Source organism: Ambystoma mexicanum, chromosome 4p (genome assembly GCF_040938575.1).
Source record: "Ambystoma mexicanum isolate Mex_15411 chromosome 4p, UKY_AmexF1_1, whole genome shotgun sequence".
Taxonomy (NCBI): Eukaryota; Metazoa; Chordata; class Amphibia; order Caudata; family Ambystomatidae; genus Ambystoma; species Ambystoma mexicanum.
In genome coordinates, this window is record NC_090927.1 from 742,371,156 (window position 1) to 742,391,090 (window position 19,935).

General features: G+C 45.3%; 1 protein-coding gene across 1 annotated transcript in view; it reads left to right on the top strand.

The window, feature by feature from the left end:
- LOC138452855 (uncharacterized) overlaps positions 1-19,935 on the top strand; it is a 1,928,742-nt gene that overhangs the window by 1,802,197 nt on the left and 106,610 nt on the right. The window contains exons 98-102 of the mRNA XM_069605205.1: positions 9,513-9,710; positions 9,881-9,982; positions 12,671-12,782; positions 16,501-16,631; positions 16,763-16,880. Coding sequence (XP_069461306.1) covers positions 9,513-9,710; positions 9,881-9,982; positions 12,671-12,782; positions 16,501-16,631; positions 16,763-16,880 — 661 coding nt within the window. The remainder of the gene's footprint in view (positions 1-9,512; positions 9,711-9,880; positions 9,983-12,670; positions 12,783-16,500; positions 16,632-16,762; positions 16,881-19,935) is intronic.

The window sequence follows — 19,935 nt, forward strand, 5'->3', positions numbered from 1 at the left end:
CAGGCGACCCAGCTAAGGGTCCTTATTCCCCATTTGCGAGATAGAAAAGACCTGCAATGGGTACAGCTCGACAACAACAACCTCACCCCCGCCACACTCTCGGAATGGCTATGGGTCCCCAGACCACAATTTACACGAAGACTACGGGACCATCCAATACTAGGAGCGATATGGAACATATGAAAGGAGGGAAAAGGAATAAAGGGAATGACAACATGGCCATCCCCCTTGAGCCACCTGTGGACCCCAGGAGTCAGAGAAGCAATCCCAGAACACCCCAGATACCAAACCTGGTTCGACGCCGGACTCGAAAAGATTGGACAGCTATGGCGTGATGACAAATTCATATCAATCACAGACCTGGAGGAAGCCCTCCAGCTGTACCCAGTACCGATTTTCCTCTACCTACGCCTAAAAGGCGTCCTCTCCAAACGCGAATGGAAACCCAAGATCCAAAGAGAACTAACCGCCTTTGAGAAAATCCTGGATACAACCACCACAAACAAAGGCCTCATAGCACGCATGTACCGCGCCCTGATCAGTAAAGACCTGAACTCAAATCTTCGCCTCAAAGAGAAATGGGAGAAAGACTTCAACAGAGAATTCGACCAACAAGCGTGGGACACGATTTGCAAAACACAATCCTGGATGTCAAATGCCGCACAACACAAGCTACACGCTATATAATTATTACATAGATGGTAGTACGACCCCCACAGATTATCGAAAATGGACCAGACCAACATCCCGAAATGTTGGCGACAATGCGGAATGAATGCTAACTATTGGCACATGTGGTGGGACTGTCCAAAGGTCTGCATATACTGGAACGAGGTGCTCAGATGGATAAAACAAATAGATGGCACTGAAAGACGAGCAACCCCCCTCCTCGCCCTATTCGGCCTAGAAGAGGAAGACGACAAACTAGTCAGGATAAGGGTCCTCGCACCTCCATTACTATTAGCGGCAAGAGCGGGCCTAGCTATCAAATGGAAATCGCCACACCTCCCACAAAAAAAAGAATGGATAAATATTGCAACAAACATATATACGATGGAGAAAATCACGGCAGCCCTCCATGGAAAAGCAGCACACCACAAAGAAATTTGGTGCGACTTTGCCACTACATATATCCCAAGCCGAGGTATAGACCAATCCATAGACCCGGAGTCAACACAAATCACACATGTACAAGACTCTTAACCATCATATAATACCCCACTGGTGCAGAGGCCCATCGCACAACACGGCCCACATATGCCAAATGAAGAAAACGTCCCCGCTCGCATTAATGATTGTTAAAGTTCATGCCAACGACCAAGATATAATGGACCGACTGTCCAGGAGGGGCGAGAAGGGACAAAATTAACTGAATTCTACAAAGGAAGGGAAAGTTAAATGTGTTGTTTGTACGTTTTTTGTTTAATTATAATAAGACAGCGTGGTAACAATGTGAAGTTAACAAAATTGTACCAATTATGCATCACCCTTGCGTTGAAAACCTAATAAAACTTACATTTAAAAAAAAAAACTCTCTACACTTCTGTCATTCAAGTATTGTTGCCGATTTCACAATAGGGCATTCCACTGGCATTTTTAATGCCGTCATTCAGATTGATGAAGTGCAAGTACACAGACACCTCTGGATATTTTCTCATCTATCTGACTTGTCCAATAAACTTGATATATAGATTTCGCTTGTGAACTTCAGAAGTGTTAGAAGTTCAGTCTGCTGGTTGATGAAATATTTATGAGAAGTAGGCAGACTCCTGTTCTGTCAGTGTTTACTGAAAAGAAAATATGCTTACGGCGACAGACCGAATTCTGGCCCTAGGCATGATTATGATTAACATATAAACTCTGAAAAACTTTATGGCAATTTTCAGTGTCTTTCTAACACTTCCACTGGGTTTTCACGTGAGACTCTGCAGGGAACACGGCAAGGGCATTCTCTCACCAACCTACGATCTAAGGGCTCGTACTCCGTCCACTGTGGGGGGAGTTCTCTCTTCCAAGTGAGAAGTGGGCCTCACCGATCTCATGGCCACAGCAGCACCACCTGGCAACCTGCTTCAGTCACTGTAAGTTGTTGCCCCCCTCCCACCGATACATGCCAGGGTGTACACAGCATGGCAGAGCAGAGACAGCTTAAGGGCAAATCATAGCCCTCCAGGGAAGGCAAGGCCTGTAGCCCCATAATCTTACATTTGTCCAGAGTTAGCTGCCTCAGACAACACCAGAGAGGAGGTTTTAGGACCCATCCTATTCTCTGAGCTCCCGCTCAGACCCCAATCTGGACATGGACAGCTCTGCTCTTTCCCCAGGTAAGCTGTACACCCCTGTACAGAATGGCAAGTTCCTTCCCGGGAACCACTCTTTCCGGCACACAGCACTGGCTGGCTGCAAAAGTCTGGTTCCTGTCTGAGAAAAATACCTGTCTGTCCTCTCACCTTCTGGCTCTTTGTCTCAGGGTCGGCCTCTCTCTTCATTGTCGGGGTCTGGATGGGCTGTTTTGTCTGCATCCTCCCAGTAGAATAAGGCATGGAGGCTCTTAGAAAAAAAGATTTCCCCCAACAGTGCCATGCACTTGCTCCAGGTAAAAGCAGACACCATGCTAAGTGCTTGACATTTTAAGATTTGTAGGGAGATTGGGGAGTTTGCCCTGGGCCTGCCCCTAAAGAAGAGGGAACAATTCTTAGCGGACCTAGCCGAGGTGAAGTTGATAATTCACTATATTCTGGAATCCATAACGGGTCATGGGGAGACGGTGACCAAAGGTATGAGTTTCAGCTTGCATACTAGATGCATATCTTGGCTGGGAGGCACTGAACCTATTCAGGAGGCTCAGGATACATTTGTGGCCCTACTTTTCACTGGGGAGGCTCTGTTTCTCCCCCTCGATGCATGATTTCTTCTCAGAGGAAAAGGCCAACGGCATTACTGCCAAATCGTTTTTAGTGATTACCAAACAACCAACCAAATAAAACTCTTCAACTTTTTTCTTGAAAGGGGATATGCTTCATGGCTCTGGTCGCTTCACAGGCTTCCAGGCCATGACACAAACCAGGGATCACAGTGACTCATTTACAGGCCCTCAATAAAAAGGCAGGACTTAGGTATTCTTTAAAGGGACCATATTCTCCACTGGAGAGATGCTGGAAGTTTGATACGCTGTAGGTCAAGTGCCATCAAACTCTGGAGATAGAACAATTCCCCCTGTCTGGCCATTTAGAGGGATTTTTCTCACAGTTCCTAGTGTATCTGAAGAAAAACAATGTGGTCATTCTGGACCTCTCCCAGTTCAGCCTCTTCTTGCCAGTGGAGAACTCAAAATGGACATCCTTTCCCAGAGGTTGGCCTCACCAATGCAGGGGGAGTGGTTTTGTGATCTGAACCTAAAAGATACTGAAATGCACTTATCATTGTGCAACCATTTGCCAGTGCTACCAGTTCAGAGTTTTCCCCTTTATGCTAAAGTCTGCTCAAAGAGTTTTAGAACAAGGGGATGGCGGATACTGTGAATTTCCTCAGCCAGAAAGGGAACTACCCCTACTTAGATGTCTCGGCTGGTGAAAGTGGCAATCCTAGAGAAAGCTCTCTCTTCTGTGCATCACTCTGGATTTGTTTTGTGCGCATTTGTCCTGTCAGTGAATCACAAGAAGTCTGCACTGGTTCCTTCACAAACCATTCAGTTTATTGGCCTTGCATGAGACACCAGTCATGGAAGATCCTGTAATCCCCTAAAAGAGTGTTCCAGAGGTCTCTAAGCTGTGCAACCTTTTCCTCACCAGCTGTCATGCTTCATTCCTTCTCTCTCAGAGATTGGTGGCATTCCGGGCTGCACCTCGGGGATGCTCTATTCCACTTGGGTGCCTCTTCAACCTAGAACATCAGCTGCTATCAGTTAGGATGTATATTCCTCCTATGGTCAACAAGGATCTCCATTGGTGAAGGGAGGGGGCAGTCTGCTGGGAGGGTCCCCTTCACGATCCCTTCACCTATGAAGTTTATGACCACAGATTCTGTCCTTTTCATATGGGAGACAAATATGGATCACCTGGAAACTGACGACTTATGGGCCACGGGAGTAGAGTGATTTGCATAACATCCTTGAAATCAAGGACTTTTTTCAAGCCCTTAGGGCCTTTCTGATCCCCTTCTGGGTTCACAAAATACTGATCTATGCAAACAATACAACTGCAGGGTGAAATACATTCTCATCCCCTTTTCCGGTTGGCTGTTGAGTTATGATGTTGGGGTCTGGTGAAAAGATTTTCCCAGTGTCGACTCATCTGGCGGGGGAGCTCAATCTTCAGGCAGATTCCTTGAGAAGCTTGTCTCGAGCCCCTTATGAGCAGGAATTCCATCAGGAGTTCTTGTATAGGATTTTCAATCAGTGCAGGTCTCTTCTTGTGGAGCTCTCAGGCCAACATGAAATGTCCCAATTACACTTCTTAGAAGTGTCAGGGGATGGAGCTGCCTTCCTTGGGGTATACACACTCTATACACATTCCATCATCTTCACTGATTCCAAAAGTTTTCCCGAAATGGAAAGGCTCCCAGAACATTGACCTGCTGTTGATAGCTCCACAGTGGACCACCAGGATTTGGTTCTTGACCTCCTCAAGTTGAATTTGGTTGCTCGATCATTTCTTCCTTAGACAAAGACCCTTCTGTCTGAGCATTGTGTGTTCATGCTCTACATTCCTCTCCTCAATCGCTTTTGTTAGTGGGTTGGTCTGTGAGGACATAGGGACTCATAAGTTTGTAGTGGTAAAACACTGAGTAATTTCAGTTCCCGGTTGTTTAAACAACCGCCAAATTATGAGTTTCATCTGTGACTTTGGCTCAACTAATTTTCCCAGCTTGTTTTGTGTGGTAGATTTGACCACCACACAAAAGCAGTACCACATGTTTTAATTACCGGGTGTGGGTTTAACGAATGTGGTAATCCAAAATGGGTAATAAAAGCATGGTCCACATGACTTGTAATCATGGGGACGTACCAGGCCACCTAGTAATAGAGGTGAGCGGTAACGGTAAACACATTTGGAGGTATTCGCAATACCTCCAGGAGTAATACCTCCAAATGTGTAATCAGGCTCATAGAGTTTAAAGGGCTCGGCTTAACTCAAGAAAACTTGGACATAGAAAATGGATCACTTTTAACAGACTAACTTCTGAAAGAGGTCTAGAAGGTTGCACTTGTGGGGAATATCAAAGAATGAAGAGGGATGTCGGTGATGGAATCCCTGAAGAGCAGACAGACTGGGTTGAGTTGCTGCAAGAATTCTAATTAGGATACTTCACCTCCAAGGTCTGTAAACATCTTGGAAAATACAAAGAGACTAATGTGATACTACTAGAAAAATGGTCCGAAGTATTGGGTTAAGAAATGAGTGTGAGCAGATGGAATAACTTATGCAAAAATGTGACCCTGACTGCATAAAAACCTGGGAGAACGGTTGAGACAGATCAAAATCCTGAACAGAGTATATTGGACACCCCAGAAACCATATGAAAGGGGCTTACTAGAGTCAGAAGCATGTTGGAGATGCAAACACAGAGTGGGGTTGTTTGAGCATTTGATGTGGGAATGTAGTCCTTTAAGGGATTTCTGGAATGAAGTCACAAAGACGATGAACAAAGTACTAATGCTTGATGTGGATTTGGATTTTGCTAGCATTGTCTTGTGGGAGGAGGATTTGATAGCGGATCTGTCATTCCTGCAGTGATGCTGGTTCTTCAGAGTATCGTTATCTGCAAAGAAAATTATACTGCGGGCCTGGAAGAGTGAGCAGATGCCTTCTGCCTCTATTTGGATGAAAGATTTTCTGCAAATTGCTGCATTGGAGAGGGTGATCTTGTTTAAGAATAAGATATTCAACCTGTATGAACAAATCTGGGGAAGATTCTTGGAGCTGTAATCTGTATTTCTGCTATGAAATTTTATTCAAGAGTCAAAATATGTTGAAATGGGTAAATGGGTAAAGTGAGGTTGCTATTTTTTATTGTTCTTTGACTGTGAGGGAAGGTCGGGAGGGTCTATGTTTTTGTGTTTTGAAAAAGTGTTAGTTTTCGATTGTAATTTTAATATGCTTAATAAATATGTGAATACAAAAAAAAAGAAAACCTGAACATTGTTAAGCAATGGGAAAATCCTCTGCTAACTCTCCGTATCCATGCAAATTGAGTAGCTTCAGTTATTAGAGCCTGGATAAGGGGATCACCTCCCGTTCTCCCTCATTGGAACATTTCCTTTTGTTCATGCCTCACTTTGCAGATAGGGTCTCCCTGTCCTACTTATCTTTCAGCCTCTCGCTGGCCTGCCCAGGGGTCAAGAGGCATGTTGATGGCCTCTTTTGGTTTCATCCACCTACATGGACCCCTTATCCTCCTGGGCACCTCAATGTAGTGCTCTCTTCTTTACCTCATAAACCGTTGAACATACAGCTTCAGCTGACATCTGGTAGGAACAGTGAGAGACAGATTATTTTGGTTGCAATGATACCAGCTCAGAGTATTGGCAAGCATACGGTCCTCTGGCCCTCAGAGCCTTACCTTGATTTTCATAGGTACACAGTGACCCTCCATAGTTAACCCTCCTTCGTCCCTAAGGCGGCTGTGTCTACCTTTAAACTATCAAGTAATCCCCCAGCCTGTATTCTTGCCAGAATCCTCCTCAGTGGGTGAACCTACTTTTAACACTCCCGATGTGGTTAGAGTGCTTAGATTTTACCTAAAGCAAACTAAATCTTTGAGGCCCTCTGATCACCTTTTCATCACTTTCACTGAAGCTTCCCCTGATACTAAAGATGCTAAGGGTAGCACCGCCTTTTGGCTGCTCACCCACATTGTAGAATATTATAACTTCAGGAATGTACCTCCTCCCAAAATCTTCAATTCTTAATTGTTCTGCAGTAAGGTGGCTTTTGCAACCTTCTAGAGGCATCTTGGCTACTCTGCATGCTTTTTGCAAGCATTACACCATGCAACTCGGCTCTAGAATGAGGCTCACTTTGTGCAGACAGTCCTGTGCAGCCTATTTGGCCAGTGATGTATGCCCAACTCCCTTTAGGTTCAGGTGCTTTGCAATCTCCCATGAGTATGGAGGAAAGGGGTCCGGACATAGGAGTAAGTACCAGTTACTCGCCATATCTACTACAGTACTCCTAGTATATAGTCCCCTTTCCACATATGGCTCTCCTTCTTTCCCCACTAATAATTTGATAGTCTTCACTGGCAGATAGAGGGACTGAATGGAAGAGCAAGTAGCATGTATGTGGGGGGTTATGAGCAGGGTGGCATGTCTGCTGTGGGCCACTGTCTCTTTTTTTTAATTTTAATGCTGCTGCGCAACATGCCCTGATCCATCCTCATTCTGACCAACGTCCTCTTAGTGTGCATGAAAGGGGACTATGGAATAGGAGTACAGCAGTCACTGCGGTGAGTAATTTATACTGCTTTGTACATCGCCTGAACCACTATTGTGACAAAATTACTTCTGCCTCGCAGGAGTACAAGAATGAGTAGTGACTAAACCGCCTAGTCAGCCCTCACACTTCTATAAAACAAGAGTCATCCCAATCATAAAGGTGAAGCAGGCACGGATGAGAGCTATACCTCCTTCCCCTTTTATGTTAAGGTGGGCCATGCAAGGCTATACTCTTAAGAAGGGTTTGGATGTGATCCAGTAGCAAGCCAAACACAGAAATACAACAGTCCAAAATAAAGAAATGTCCAATCAAGAATCTATGAAAATAATATACTTTAATTAAACACAACATATGTACAACTAACTATCAAAAACACTATATAACCTGCCTCTGTGGAAAGAACACAAAGTATGCTAAAGGTAGAAGGCTACAGCACTTTGGGTAGTGAAACTGGAGTAACAGGCAAACAATAGTCACACTGGGCCTCATTACGACCCAGGCGGAAAACCATGGTGCTAATAGCACCATGGTCCATGCCGGTAACTTACCGACTCCGCCATGGAGAAAGGGGGAATTACCACCCCATTACAAGGTTGGCAGGGCGGTAATGCCCCCTTCCTCCATGGCCCTTCCCCATTCCCATTTTTGCCCCATAGGGGTCAATGGGAATGGGGAAGGCGCTAAGTATGGTACCGCAAATTGCGGTACCATACTTAGCACCAAGGTCCCTTTGCGGGTCCCTACTTTAACGGCTGGTGTAGACCAGCCGTTAAGGTCGGGTCCCGCAAAGGGCCCTCGTAATCAGGCGCTAATGGGTTAACGGCGCCGCAGCCTTTTACGGCGCCGTTAACCCATTAGCGCCAGGGTCGAATGTCAGTAAAGAAAATGTTCTTGTGCGAGAAAAAGGGATTAAAAGAGACCTAACCAGTCTCTAGTGCCCAAAGATGTATCAGTGGGGCAATTAACAGTCAATAATACCTTTCCATTGTCCTTGGCGGTTCGACAGCGATGAACTATGCTTCTTGGTGGTATGCAAGCAGTTCGACCCAGGCTTGAATAGGGCGGTCGTGTTGTTCCAGATGGGGAGCAGTTGTCGTGCCGAGTTGAGCTGAAGTTCGACAGCATGAGATCAGCCTTTACCCCTCAGAGTGAAACTAAACAGTCGCTATGATTACGACCCAGGCGGTAAGTTACCGCCTGGGCCGTACCCTTAACACCATGGTGTAAACTACGTTTACACCATGGTGGATGGCGGATTTACCGCCCCATTCCAAGGTGAGTGGGGCGGTAAATCCCCATTTCCCATTTTACCCTTCCCCATTCCCATTTTTGCCCCATAGGGCATAATGGGAGTGGGGAAGGCGCTAATTACGCCCCGTAAATTACGGTGGCGTAATTAGCACCATGGTCCCTTAGCGCCATGGTTTTTAACGCCTGCAAAAAGCAGGTGTTAAACTCACCATGGCGCAAAGGGACCTCGGAATCAGGCGTTAAGGGTCGGCGCCGTTTACGGCGCCGTTAACCCCTTAACGCCTGATTCGTAAAATTGTGATCTGTGTAGCCTTAGCCTTTTACCTGCAGGGGACCGCGCGCAGGACACCTGCGGCTGCTAGCCAATGCTTAGAAAAGACGCCTATGTTTAAGCTGCTACACCACAGCTCACAAAGACTTTTGAGGCAGAACACCCTTCACACCACATACATTTAGGATTGCATGATGTGTTTCAGTGCCCGTTGGAGCAAGGGCAAGCCAATGGCCACCATGGTGCTTTATCTCAATGAAAGGATATGTCAGGTTGGTAATTGCTTGACGTCAGCTCAGTGAATCCTCGTTGAACACTTGCAAAATCCTGCGATCTTTGGCACTAGTTTCCATTTCCGTCATTACATGGATTTAGGCCTTAAACTAAGCTCCACAATGTTTATGCCTTTGTGTGTGATGCTACTGCTTAACCATTCTTCTTCCCGACATATTTCCTTACAGATCACGCACAGCAGAGAATGTTTGGGCGCTTGCTTCCTAAGTACATACCGCATATAATGAAGCCAATCTCCATCTCCTATGTTTGCTTTGTAGAGTTTGAAAGGAGGATTAATCCAATCGTTGCGGTTTGTTGACCCCAAAGCCCTCAGCCAGAGCAGACGAGCTGAGTGGCCAGCTGTCCTGCACAACCTCTGCTTCCTTCACTGTGCCATTAGGTTAAGGACAGACTTTGGGCTGACGGCGGGTTGGAACTACAGAGAAGTGCTCCTGTTTGGATGTGCAGAACTCATGGTAAGCTTCTTCCTCACTATGTGAGCATTTTACACAACTTGCTGCTATGTACCCACCATGTTGCCCCCTGCCACTGTCCCTGTGCTCAGCAAAATGATACATTAAAATAATATTGCAAATAGTCTATAAATAGGAACATTTTGTCTTATTTAACTCTTGCACCTATATAGGAAGGCCTGCGACTTCTGAAAGAGGAGTTCAAGGAGGAGCCAGAGTCGACCAATGGTGGTCAAGTGGTGTCATGGACAGCAATCAGATACCTGCTTTCAGAGGTAAGAGTCGGAGTCTGATCTGCAGCCGCTGCACCCAATGCCTGCAATAAGGGGGAACACATAAAGGGTAGTTTGCCATCCGCAGGGATCGAAGTAATGATTCCATGATCAGGACCTAAATGAGGCTCATGGATATTGGGCATCACCCAGGAAGCGGGTGCTACCTCTGGAGAACAAAGAGCCAGCACATAGCAATACACAGTCTGTCCCAAATCCGACTTCCAATAAGAAGCATGCAATAGCCTTTTGCTCATTCCATATGATCTATTGTGTTTGTATAGCACCAGTTGGAGTGGGGATTCAAAAACAGCTCCAGGAAGCGGTTGGTGTCAAGCTAATCAGGTTCTTCTCGGCCACAAGCAAGAGATAAATAGCTCCCAGCTGCAGGCAATATCGAACGCTGCATCCAGGACCGGTGAGAGTTGGAAGTGCTGCTTGCTTTGGTGTACATGAAAGTGTCCATATACAACACGGGTGTATATGGACACTTCCATTTACACCAAACAAGGGTTCTTGTGGCATTCCTCCAGTTTAACGGCACCAAAAGGGTACCGTATATGTGCGCTAGTTTAGCACACATATTAAACTGGAGGAGTGCCACAAGAATAGGCTTCCAAAAAGCCAGTTTACAAATGTGGCAGTTGCTAGGTTGGTTTCCAACCCATACTAGCAACTGCCACATGTATTCCGAAAGTGGCGCATTCCTTCCGACTTTGGAAGAATGAGCCACCTACCGAAAAGGTTGGTGTCTGTGACCACAAAAAAGGCCTGATCAGGTGATAGGTCTTTTCTTGGGTGCAGCTTTTAGTAGACATAAATGAGCGGTATATGGAACAAGACAATATGGAGCAGGATAGATGCCCAATGTATGTTTCACTTCCATCCGCATCGCAGTACCTCCTTGTTGGATGCCTACCGTATTATACAGATGGACTAATTGTCCCACAGAATAGTAAAATGCAGTTGGTTTTTCAGAATGACCAACACAATTTGCCAATAATCTCCTTTGTGAAATACTGGATGTCCTTTGTCTCATGCATATTCTTCGTGCACACCCTCTAAGCCTGAATGCATTGTACTGTTTGATGGATCAGAGAGTCTTGCCCTACTTATAACAGAGGTCTGCTCCTATTAGACCCGCAGCAGCACGCACATGGTGAGGGGTTGAAGGAAATGTAGGGAAAATGGCCCACACATTGGGGGTCATTAGTAATATGCCAGTCCAGAAATAAGGTTCCGGTAACAAAGTGTACCGGCACCTTTTCTGGACAGGCACACTCCAAGTCAACTCCATGGGAATGGGAACTTACTCCACCGCCCCTAATATCCCGGTAGTACCGGTATATCGGGCGGCGGAAATGGTAAGGTGAGGTTGCCGGTAAGCCCCCATTGCCTTTAGAATCTTGTTGAAGTTTGATGAACACTACACAAAACAAATCTCTAGCTCACTTCCAAATACCCATTCTCAGAAGTATGTAATGCACGTATTTCCACAGAGGAAGCTTTTAATTGAGAGTTATTAAAATTGCACTTTTTTATTATTATTTTTTTGAAGGCAGAGAGTGGTAGTGCTGCTCACGCAAAGGATGAGCCCTGCTTGGGAATTTATACATTTCTGAGTGTCTATCAGTGTCTCTGACGTCCATTGTATGGGACTTTGGGCTGAAATAAACACATGTCCAAAACCCTGAGAAGTCGTATGAGCAGCAATGAACTTGCCCACTTTTTTAGATTTCCCAGGTCATCCTTACGTTCCTAGACCTGGCTCCTTACTTATGTGGATACATTTCCAGCCGTGCAAACTAATGCCCTTAAACTGGAGGTGGGTTAGTGGTGAATGAGAGAGCTCTGTTGTAATGGGTTTATATTCAGAAGCCCTTGGCAAATGTCAAGCTTGTGAGTTCAGCACCCTTACTACCAACGTGTAGTCCACGAGTGACCATGCATCAGTGATGTATTACCTTTTCACCTCTGTAAGTGCAGCCTGGGTGTTTGCCACTCTTACCTCTGCATCACGACAACTGTTTGAGCTGCAAAGAATACCATACACCATGTCTGAATAGGACCTCCTTCAGTATATTGCTCTCTTTTCCTTCAAACTCCACGATAAATATCAAAAGGGCAACTGCGCCCGCATGCCAACCATGACCAAAACTTGTAGGAAGGCCCGTAATCCGGAGGGGTGGATGTGCTGCTTGAAAAGATCAGGTGTGCCTAAGGTAACCCTGAGCACTCACTCAACACTCAGCAAACATGGGGATATGAATTAAAGCAACATATGAAATCGAAAGAAAGGAAAACTGACACGAGAAAGAGAGAAAATAACATTATATAATTATGAAGAATCCTAATGGCCAACAGGAGAGTTTTAGCAGCAAAATAAGTTTCTTGGTATATCAGAAGTGTATCCAGAACTGTGCACAGATAATGACATAACAGAATGTATTTGGACTGGGTAGTAAATATCATAATAAATGCATGCAAGGAACAGTGTTAAATGCTTTGTAATCCTATTAATACCATACAGTGTAAATAGAGTGATGTGCTTTTTTATGTATTAGAATTATTACTAGTAATGAATTTACTAGAAGATGGATACTTGTTTATTTCATAGGATCCGTTTTGTCAAACGGTGTGTTTTGAGCAAATATTGAGTAAGTATTCTAACCATGTTTTGTCTTCCCACAGATTATCTATGGGCGCAATGTGACTGATGATTGCGATGCTACATGCCTGACGTCCATGATTGACTACTGGATTAGCCCTGGCACAGCGAAGAAAGACTGTGAGCTGACCAAATGTAAGAGATCCTCCATTCAATCTGGCGTTTGGGCAAAAAGTGTATAAGTAAGGCTCAGTTACAGCACCTAATTAAATAGACGAAATTGAAGAAAGACCTCAAATATTTCCTGATCTCCAGCAAGTGACCAGATTGAAGCATATCTTATGACCAAAGTACTACTCTTATTCAATAACAAAACATATGCTTCAAACAAAGGTCTGATTGAATTATCCTAACTCTAACGAACGATCATAATAAAACAAAGACCAATACTGACCCTATACTGAATTTCCAAAACAAAAACAAAACTTGTCATGCTTACTTAAAAAGAAGGCAGAGAGTATCAACCATGTGCAGACAATAGATATATACAGACTGTAGAAAACGGATTAAAGTTGAGGAAATTCAATTAATTTCTGTCGAGGTTCTACCATATCCTTTGGAATATTTTATAACTACTTCAAAATTATCCAAATCCCTGCATATATGGCAGGTTCCACTAAATACAATCAGAACTAGGTAAAATGCCTGATCAGGTATTAAGTTTAATGGCACCTGGAAAATGCCCACGAAGTACATGATCACAAGCCCAGCATATCACATAGACATAAATGCTCCCACTATCCCTGACACCAACCCAAGAGCCTAACCACAAAACGGTTCTCCTTACTTAACACAGCCCCTAACCCGCTCATCTGCAACAGAGAACTACTTTCATCTATGGCTCCTGATAACTGCTTCATGGTATGTCCGGCAAGCAACAGAGTCTTTTACCAACTATCAACATAATCATTAAAATATGCAGGCAAGAAATGTCATTCAAACACCCTCCACCTACACCCAATGAATGCAATTTTGGGAAAGTACTGCAGCCCAGCAAAACGCACTACTGACATTAATTTCCCTTCTACTTGTCAGGTACTCCAACCTCCAATCTGATGAAATATATTGTCTGGACATTCTATTAATTCATGTTATACATGGTGAAAGTGAGAGTCCCCACAAATGCAGTTAGAACTCCCCAATGAGAGTCTTTAATGGACGCACCCCAGGAGGGAATGAAACCAGGACCAAGTGCGGATGAAGGTAAAAAGTAAAGTTTATCCAAAACCAAATAGGGCAAGCAGAGAACTCTGCAAACTCAGAGAGCTCTCTGCCAGATAATAGAAAAGCATTCCTATTTATTACAAAATCACGTCATCAATGATGTAAACTATAGGGGGCACATAAGTTGTGGGGATTGGATGGCAAAGACTAGACACTATGTAATCTTTAAGACTGGTGCTACAGGATTGGCGGAGGTCCATGGGGTCCCAGTGCGGGGTGCACGGGTCATCTAGGCTCTTCGGGGTGGAGCGCAGGGTCAGTTGATGTCCGAGCTGTTACAATTTATTCTACATAGCAATTGCCCTTGTGGCCACACATACCTCGACCATTATTTAAATTTAACACATGGGAAATATATATTACTAAACATGTGACCTGAACGATAAAAGTGAGAATACATGGGTCCAGGTGTCAAACGTATTCATGAGATTATGTTGTCACATTCATCAACCTTCCTTTAGATCTCAGAAGACAATTATTTATTGTTTGTTATCGTGAAGAGAAGATTTTGCCACACATGGGATCAGGGGTCTTGGGTGAGCCAGGGTGGTATGCTGATGAGGGGCATGCCATCTTACTTCAAAAGGCACTGGGGTGAGGGGCTTATTGGCCATATTTCTTTAACCAGAGTCTGGGGGTGCGAGGCAAGTTCATAGTGGCGTCATGAGTCTGGGGGCTGAGGGGAGGGTGGATACTTGGTGCAGGCTCAGCGGAAGGGTGAGAGGTTACATTTGTAGCATCGGAGCATCAGTGAGAACAAGGGCCTTCAGCCATCAGCCCAGCATGATGGGGGAGGGTGGCCGGGGCTGAGTGCGCAGCGCTGCAAGGCAGGAGAGAGAGAGAGCTCTGGGGCCTGTTGAGCTGGGTCCCGTTCACTTTATGGGGCTATATGTAAATCATAGGTCATTGTGACTACAGGTACATCAAAATAATGCGTTAACTTCTGATTACAATATAGGTTATACGGTTATGTTTACCATGATCATCATCCTGCAAAAATGAATCTAGTTACATTAGCCTTGTGGCTGTGCCATTTTATATTACATTCATGAGAAACACATACTAGTTGAACACGTTTGTGAACATCCATAATATTTAAAAACCATCGAGCATCTGGATCTTATAGCTTGCGTCATACTGAATAAGTGAATTAACATATCGTACACCAGTGTAAGTCTTTAACAAAAGGATAATAGTCAACCAACAATATGGAGCCTAGACAGGTAAACCATAGCTTTATGCACAGTGAAATAGGTACAGATTGTCTTGTTTCGTTTCACAAAATCAGCCCCTTGATATACAACTACAGAATGGGATTTATAGCCTGCACAGAGAGATTAGCACTGTGGGTGAAACGGAATGGCACATAAGCGTGGGTTATGTATCTGTTACTTCAAAAGGGGAGCGAGGTTGGGGGGTTATCCAAGGCATATGTCATAAATGTAGGGTCTGCAAGGGAACAGGACATGTTTGTGGAGATGGATTGTTTTTCTCGAGCCCAAACTTTTGCCCGGTCAATTCCAGGTCAGTGATGGACTGCGGAAAACAAAAGATACAGTGTTTATCTTGTAGAATGCTCATGCCTAGTCTCCTGTCCGAACAGGCCTGCTGCAGGGACACAGAGGAGGTGGGTGGAGAAAGTAACCGGCCCAGCGTACACAATCTCGATGGGACAGCTGCAGCCCTGCAGGCTGCTGTTGCTCATGAGACCTGTTTTACCATGTACAAAATGGGGTCAGAGTCTGGGATCAGCCTTCTGGCCGAGTTTTGCATTCATATAGGTCGTCCCGCGGCCATCCCGCATCCCTGGCCACAGGCGCATGGGTGGCCATTGGACGAATAGAATCTGCATGCAGGTCAGAATGGAGGGGAGGGGGTCTCAAAAGACCTTTCCTCCCATACAATGGCTCTACGCAAGTCATGAATTACACATCATCCACCCCGACAAAATGAATCTCAGCCCTCAAATATAGCACATCATGTACGGAAACAGCAAATGAATGCAGGTGGTGAGTTGGGTAATAGAAACTTGAATTTAATCTCTAGTAAATAATACCTTTAGTATCTACTCAGTACTCAAGAAGTGTATGTAGTGGGGGCATCATACCAAGCGCCTTATAGGGAGACCGGTGTAGGCGGTGTGATGAATCCTGTGGAATCATCACTGATCCCCGGCCAGAGATCTCCTCCCATGTGACCAGGGGAAAGCAGTTGCTACCTGATCCTGACCCAGGCGGAGGTATTCCAAAGGCAGATCAAATGGGAGGAGATGGCTGTTGGGGAAAGTTGCGACCCCATTCACACCTCACATCCACACAATACACACATAACATCTCCTGTCTCTGATGGTTTTGTGCTAGCCGAGAATCCTAAACAAAAACACTGTAGAAGTCCTATAAATCATATGGACTCCAACTCCCATAAAGCCTTGAGTACTGAGACGAGGAAGAAGGAGAAGGAGTTAATGCGGATCAAAGGAAACACTCAGCTGAACATGCGGGCTAGTTGTTGTAATGAGGCCCAAAGGTGCAGAGCAATATAAAGAAGGGTGAAAAATACCCAAAAGTGGCATTTCGCAGAACACATCAGAGCTTGGCAATGGCTATTAAACATCTGTCTTTATTTGCAGTGAAATATAGGATCCCACCAGCTTTCTTCACCCCTGATGTCCACATGGCCACCTTGGTGCAGGCTCTGGAGACGATCCCACAGTTCTCGTTGGATGCCCCGGAAGCATTCCACATGCACCCTTCTCCAGCTGTGAGTTGACACTCCTTAATAAAAGACTCATTAGCATATGAAACCAACAGATGGGCATTAAGAACCAAAGAAGGTGATTTGCTTCCATATGTGCGGGATTCAATCACACTGGTGTTTGTCTTTGCCAACAGGTTCGTTTTGGGCAGGAAAATTACATATTTTCTCAGCTGCGGGTGCTGTACGAGACCGGGCCACAGTGCAGTGGAATGGAGCAGATAACTGGACCTGGCATTCCAACTTCTCAGAAAGGTAAGAAAGCAAATGGTTGAACAATTTGAAAGCATGCTGGGCTGCACTACGACTTTGGTGGTATTAGTAGTGCTCAGACCTCCGACCTGAATTACTGTTACTACCGATGGCAACAGCGTGACCTACGCCTAATTATGAGATTGCCTTTATTCCCCATTCTGAAGTCCCATTGATCTTCACTGGGGAGTGGAGGTTTTATTGCCGATGCCAATACAGCAAGCATCACTACCACCATGTTTTGGAGATACCTAGTTAGGAGTATATAAACCCATAATCATGCAGACTGAAAAAACATGCAATAATACGGATCGGGGTTAGAAGCCCGTGGCTGAAATGTGCGAGGGAGAAAAGGCCAGAAGTTATTTTTCCGAAAATAACTTTCGGTCTTCTCTCCCCTGAACATTTCAGCCCTTGCCCCCACCCCCACCGCACCCCCTACTTAGCTTGCCGCGGCACACTTCACTGTGTGCCACCGACTCGCTGAGTCCCTGCGACGCATGTTCCTTGGTACCGGCGCCGCAGAGTCCTTTCCTTTTTTTTGTTTTTTTTTGTTTTCTTATAACTTTCGGGACTGGCTGCGGGTGACACCCATGAAACCCCCACTCACAATATAGTGAACAAAGGTGCGTGGGACACCCCCGCAGCCCTTGCCACTGAATGGCCGATTTAGTTGAACTTTTCGGGTGTTCGGAATTTTGGGACAGCTGAAATTCGGCCAAATCTCCCATTCGGTCTTTTTTTATCTGACTTTTTGGACTTTTCCCAATAGTTTAGATTAGTTTAGTTTCTTTATTTATACCGCGCGCCAAACCCTGAGGTAGCTGGGCGCCAGAGACTTAGAAGCAGGTTACAGCAGATTATAGACCTACAATATAATGACAGTAAGTGTAAATGACCAGGTTACATGGTGGTTGAGGGGCAGACACAGGAGGAAATACAGTGGTAAGACATTAGTTAGTATGTCAGACAATTGGAAAGTTCTTGTTGACAAGCCAGGCCTTAGTTTTTGCTGTGAAGGTCCAAAAGGATGGTTCTGCTCTAAGGTTCATAAGTATAGCGTTCCATTGTTTGGCAGCTAAGACCGGGAAGCTGGAGCCGCCTGCTTTTTTAGGTAGAATTCGGGGATGGATAGGCAGTGAGAATACAGCGTTCTGGTTGGTCTGGCTGAAGTGTGTTTGTTGAACTTGTCTGCCAGGTACTTGGGGGCGTCGTTAGAGAGGCATGTCAATAATACAATGACCACCTTTTTCCCAGTTACCGCCAGACTCCTATTGATGCCCTCAATCTGGGTTGTACAGTGAGGGGTGGGCCAGGCAATAGATGGAGACTGGTTAGTCCCATTAGCTGTCAAATGTTAAATTTCTTGGTCACCATTTTTGGCAATAACGCAAAATAGGATTTCAGGATTATACAGGGCCTTCGTTATCACAAACAGCAAGGTGTGCCACCTCTCCTGTACAAGTGTAAAGTCGTGAAATTGAAAATAATATCCTTCCCCACTCATAAGTAAAGTAAACTGGGGCACATCCCTTTAACCTTAAGTGCTAAAAAACGTGGGTGTTATCTTGTAGAACTTCAAAGAAGGGTAGGCAAGTCCCTTGCTAATACTGCCAAATATCCGAAATTGCAAGGTGACTCGCCAAGTGTTTTTCATATGGAACCCTAATGCCATACGGTCTATGCTTCCACACTATTCCAGCCCTCATGGTCTCGACCCATGCACCGGGGTCAGCCCCAGTTATATTGTGGCATTCATCCCCTGCTCCAAGGGCTGAAACAGGGAATGATGGCCCGGCAGCCCAGGATATCGGCCTGAGCAAAGCGAGGGCAGATTTTGATATTGATATTTTATTTCTATCGCGCTCGTACACAAGTGTTTGGATAATGAGGGCTCTCAGCCATTATCCCCCGTTCTAGCACCTGGAATGGGGGCTGAAGGCCATTGGCATCCCGGGTTACCAAAACCATAACCTAGGGTGTTAAAAAATGGATTTGCCTTCCTACAATGGGACAAGCACAGCGTCTCGCTGTAGGAAGGAAAATCCTTTTCCAAGATGGCTGCCATGGAAAGGGAAGGTGGGGCTCCGTACAGAGCCCCCCTTCCCTTTCCATGGCAGTCTTCGGTAGGCGAAGGGAAGGAGCGGATGCGGCGGCCGAACTAAGGTAAGTATGGAGTGTGGGGGGGAAATGGGAAGAGGGTTGGGGGAAGATGGCAGCGGGGGAGCCAGCTGTCAGGCAGATTGGAATGCGGGTTTGTACCAGCGTTCAAGCCGCGTTCCTAGCCATCTGATTGGCTGGCTCCCCCCGCCCGGCCCGGGTGCTAATATGTATTGTGTATCAGGGAAAGCAAATTGAACAAAAATTCTGTACCTATGAAAAAGGATGGCCGGAGCAATCCCTGGTCAGGGTGCTGTAAAAAGGGCAAGGGGTGATAGACAATTGTATTGAGATTCAATGGTGGTGGTAAAGTTAGTCGTAAAAAAGAATGTGCGTAAGGAGTACTGACATCGAATAATGGGAACAGTAAATACAGGGCAACAGAGATTGACTTGGGTCATTAAGACAATGCACAATAATTCAAATCTTTTCAGTAAAATACAAGAGCTAAGAAGAGTGGTCCTCAAGACAGGAGAGCTCTGTCAGGAAGAGGAGATAGTGTTGGTCAAAAGGGTTGAAGGCAGTAGAGAGGTCAAAAAGGCTAAAAGTTGAACGCCTGGTAGGGGTATAGGGGATGGGAATTGAAAACATGACTGGAATCAGTTTCTGTAGAGTGACACCTCTAGAAGTCAAATTGTAGGGGTCTGAGAGATTTTTGACTTTGAGGTAGTTGGTGATAGGATTGAACACATTGTGTTCAAGAACTATAGCATAGTGGGGAATGAGGAAGACATGTTTATAGTTGGCAGGGTTATTGGAATTATCCATCCTATTTTCTTTTTAGGATGGATAGCAATGCAACTGATTCAATGCAAGTGGGAAAGATACCTGACTGGCAAAAAAGGTTGAAGGTTGAGGACAGGTAAGGGGATGTGACCCAGCAGAGCCTTAATTGTCT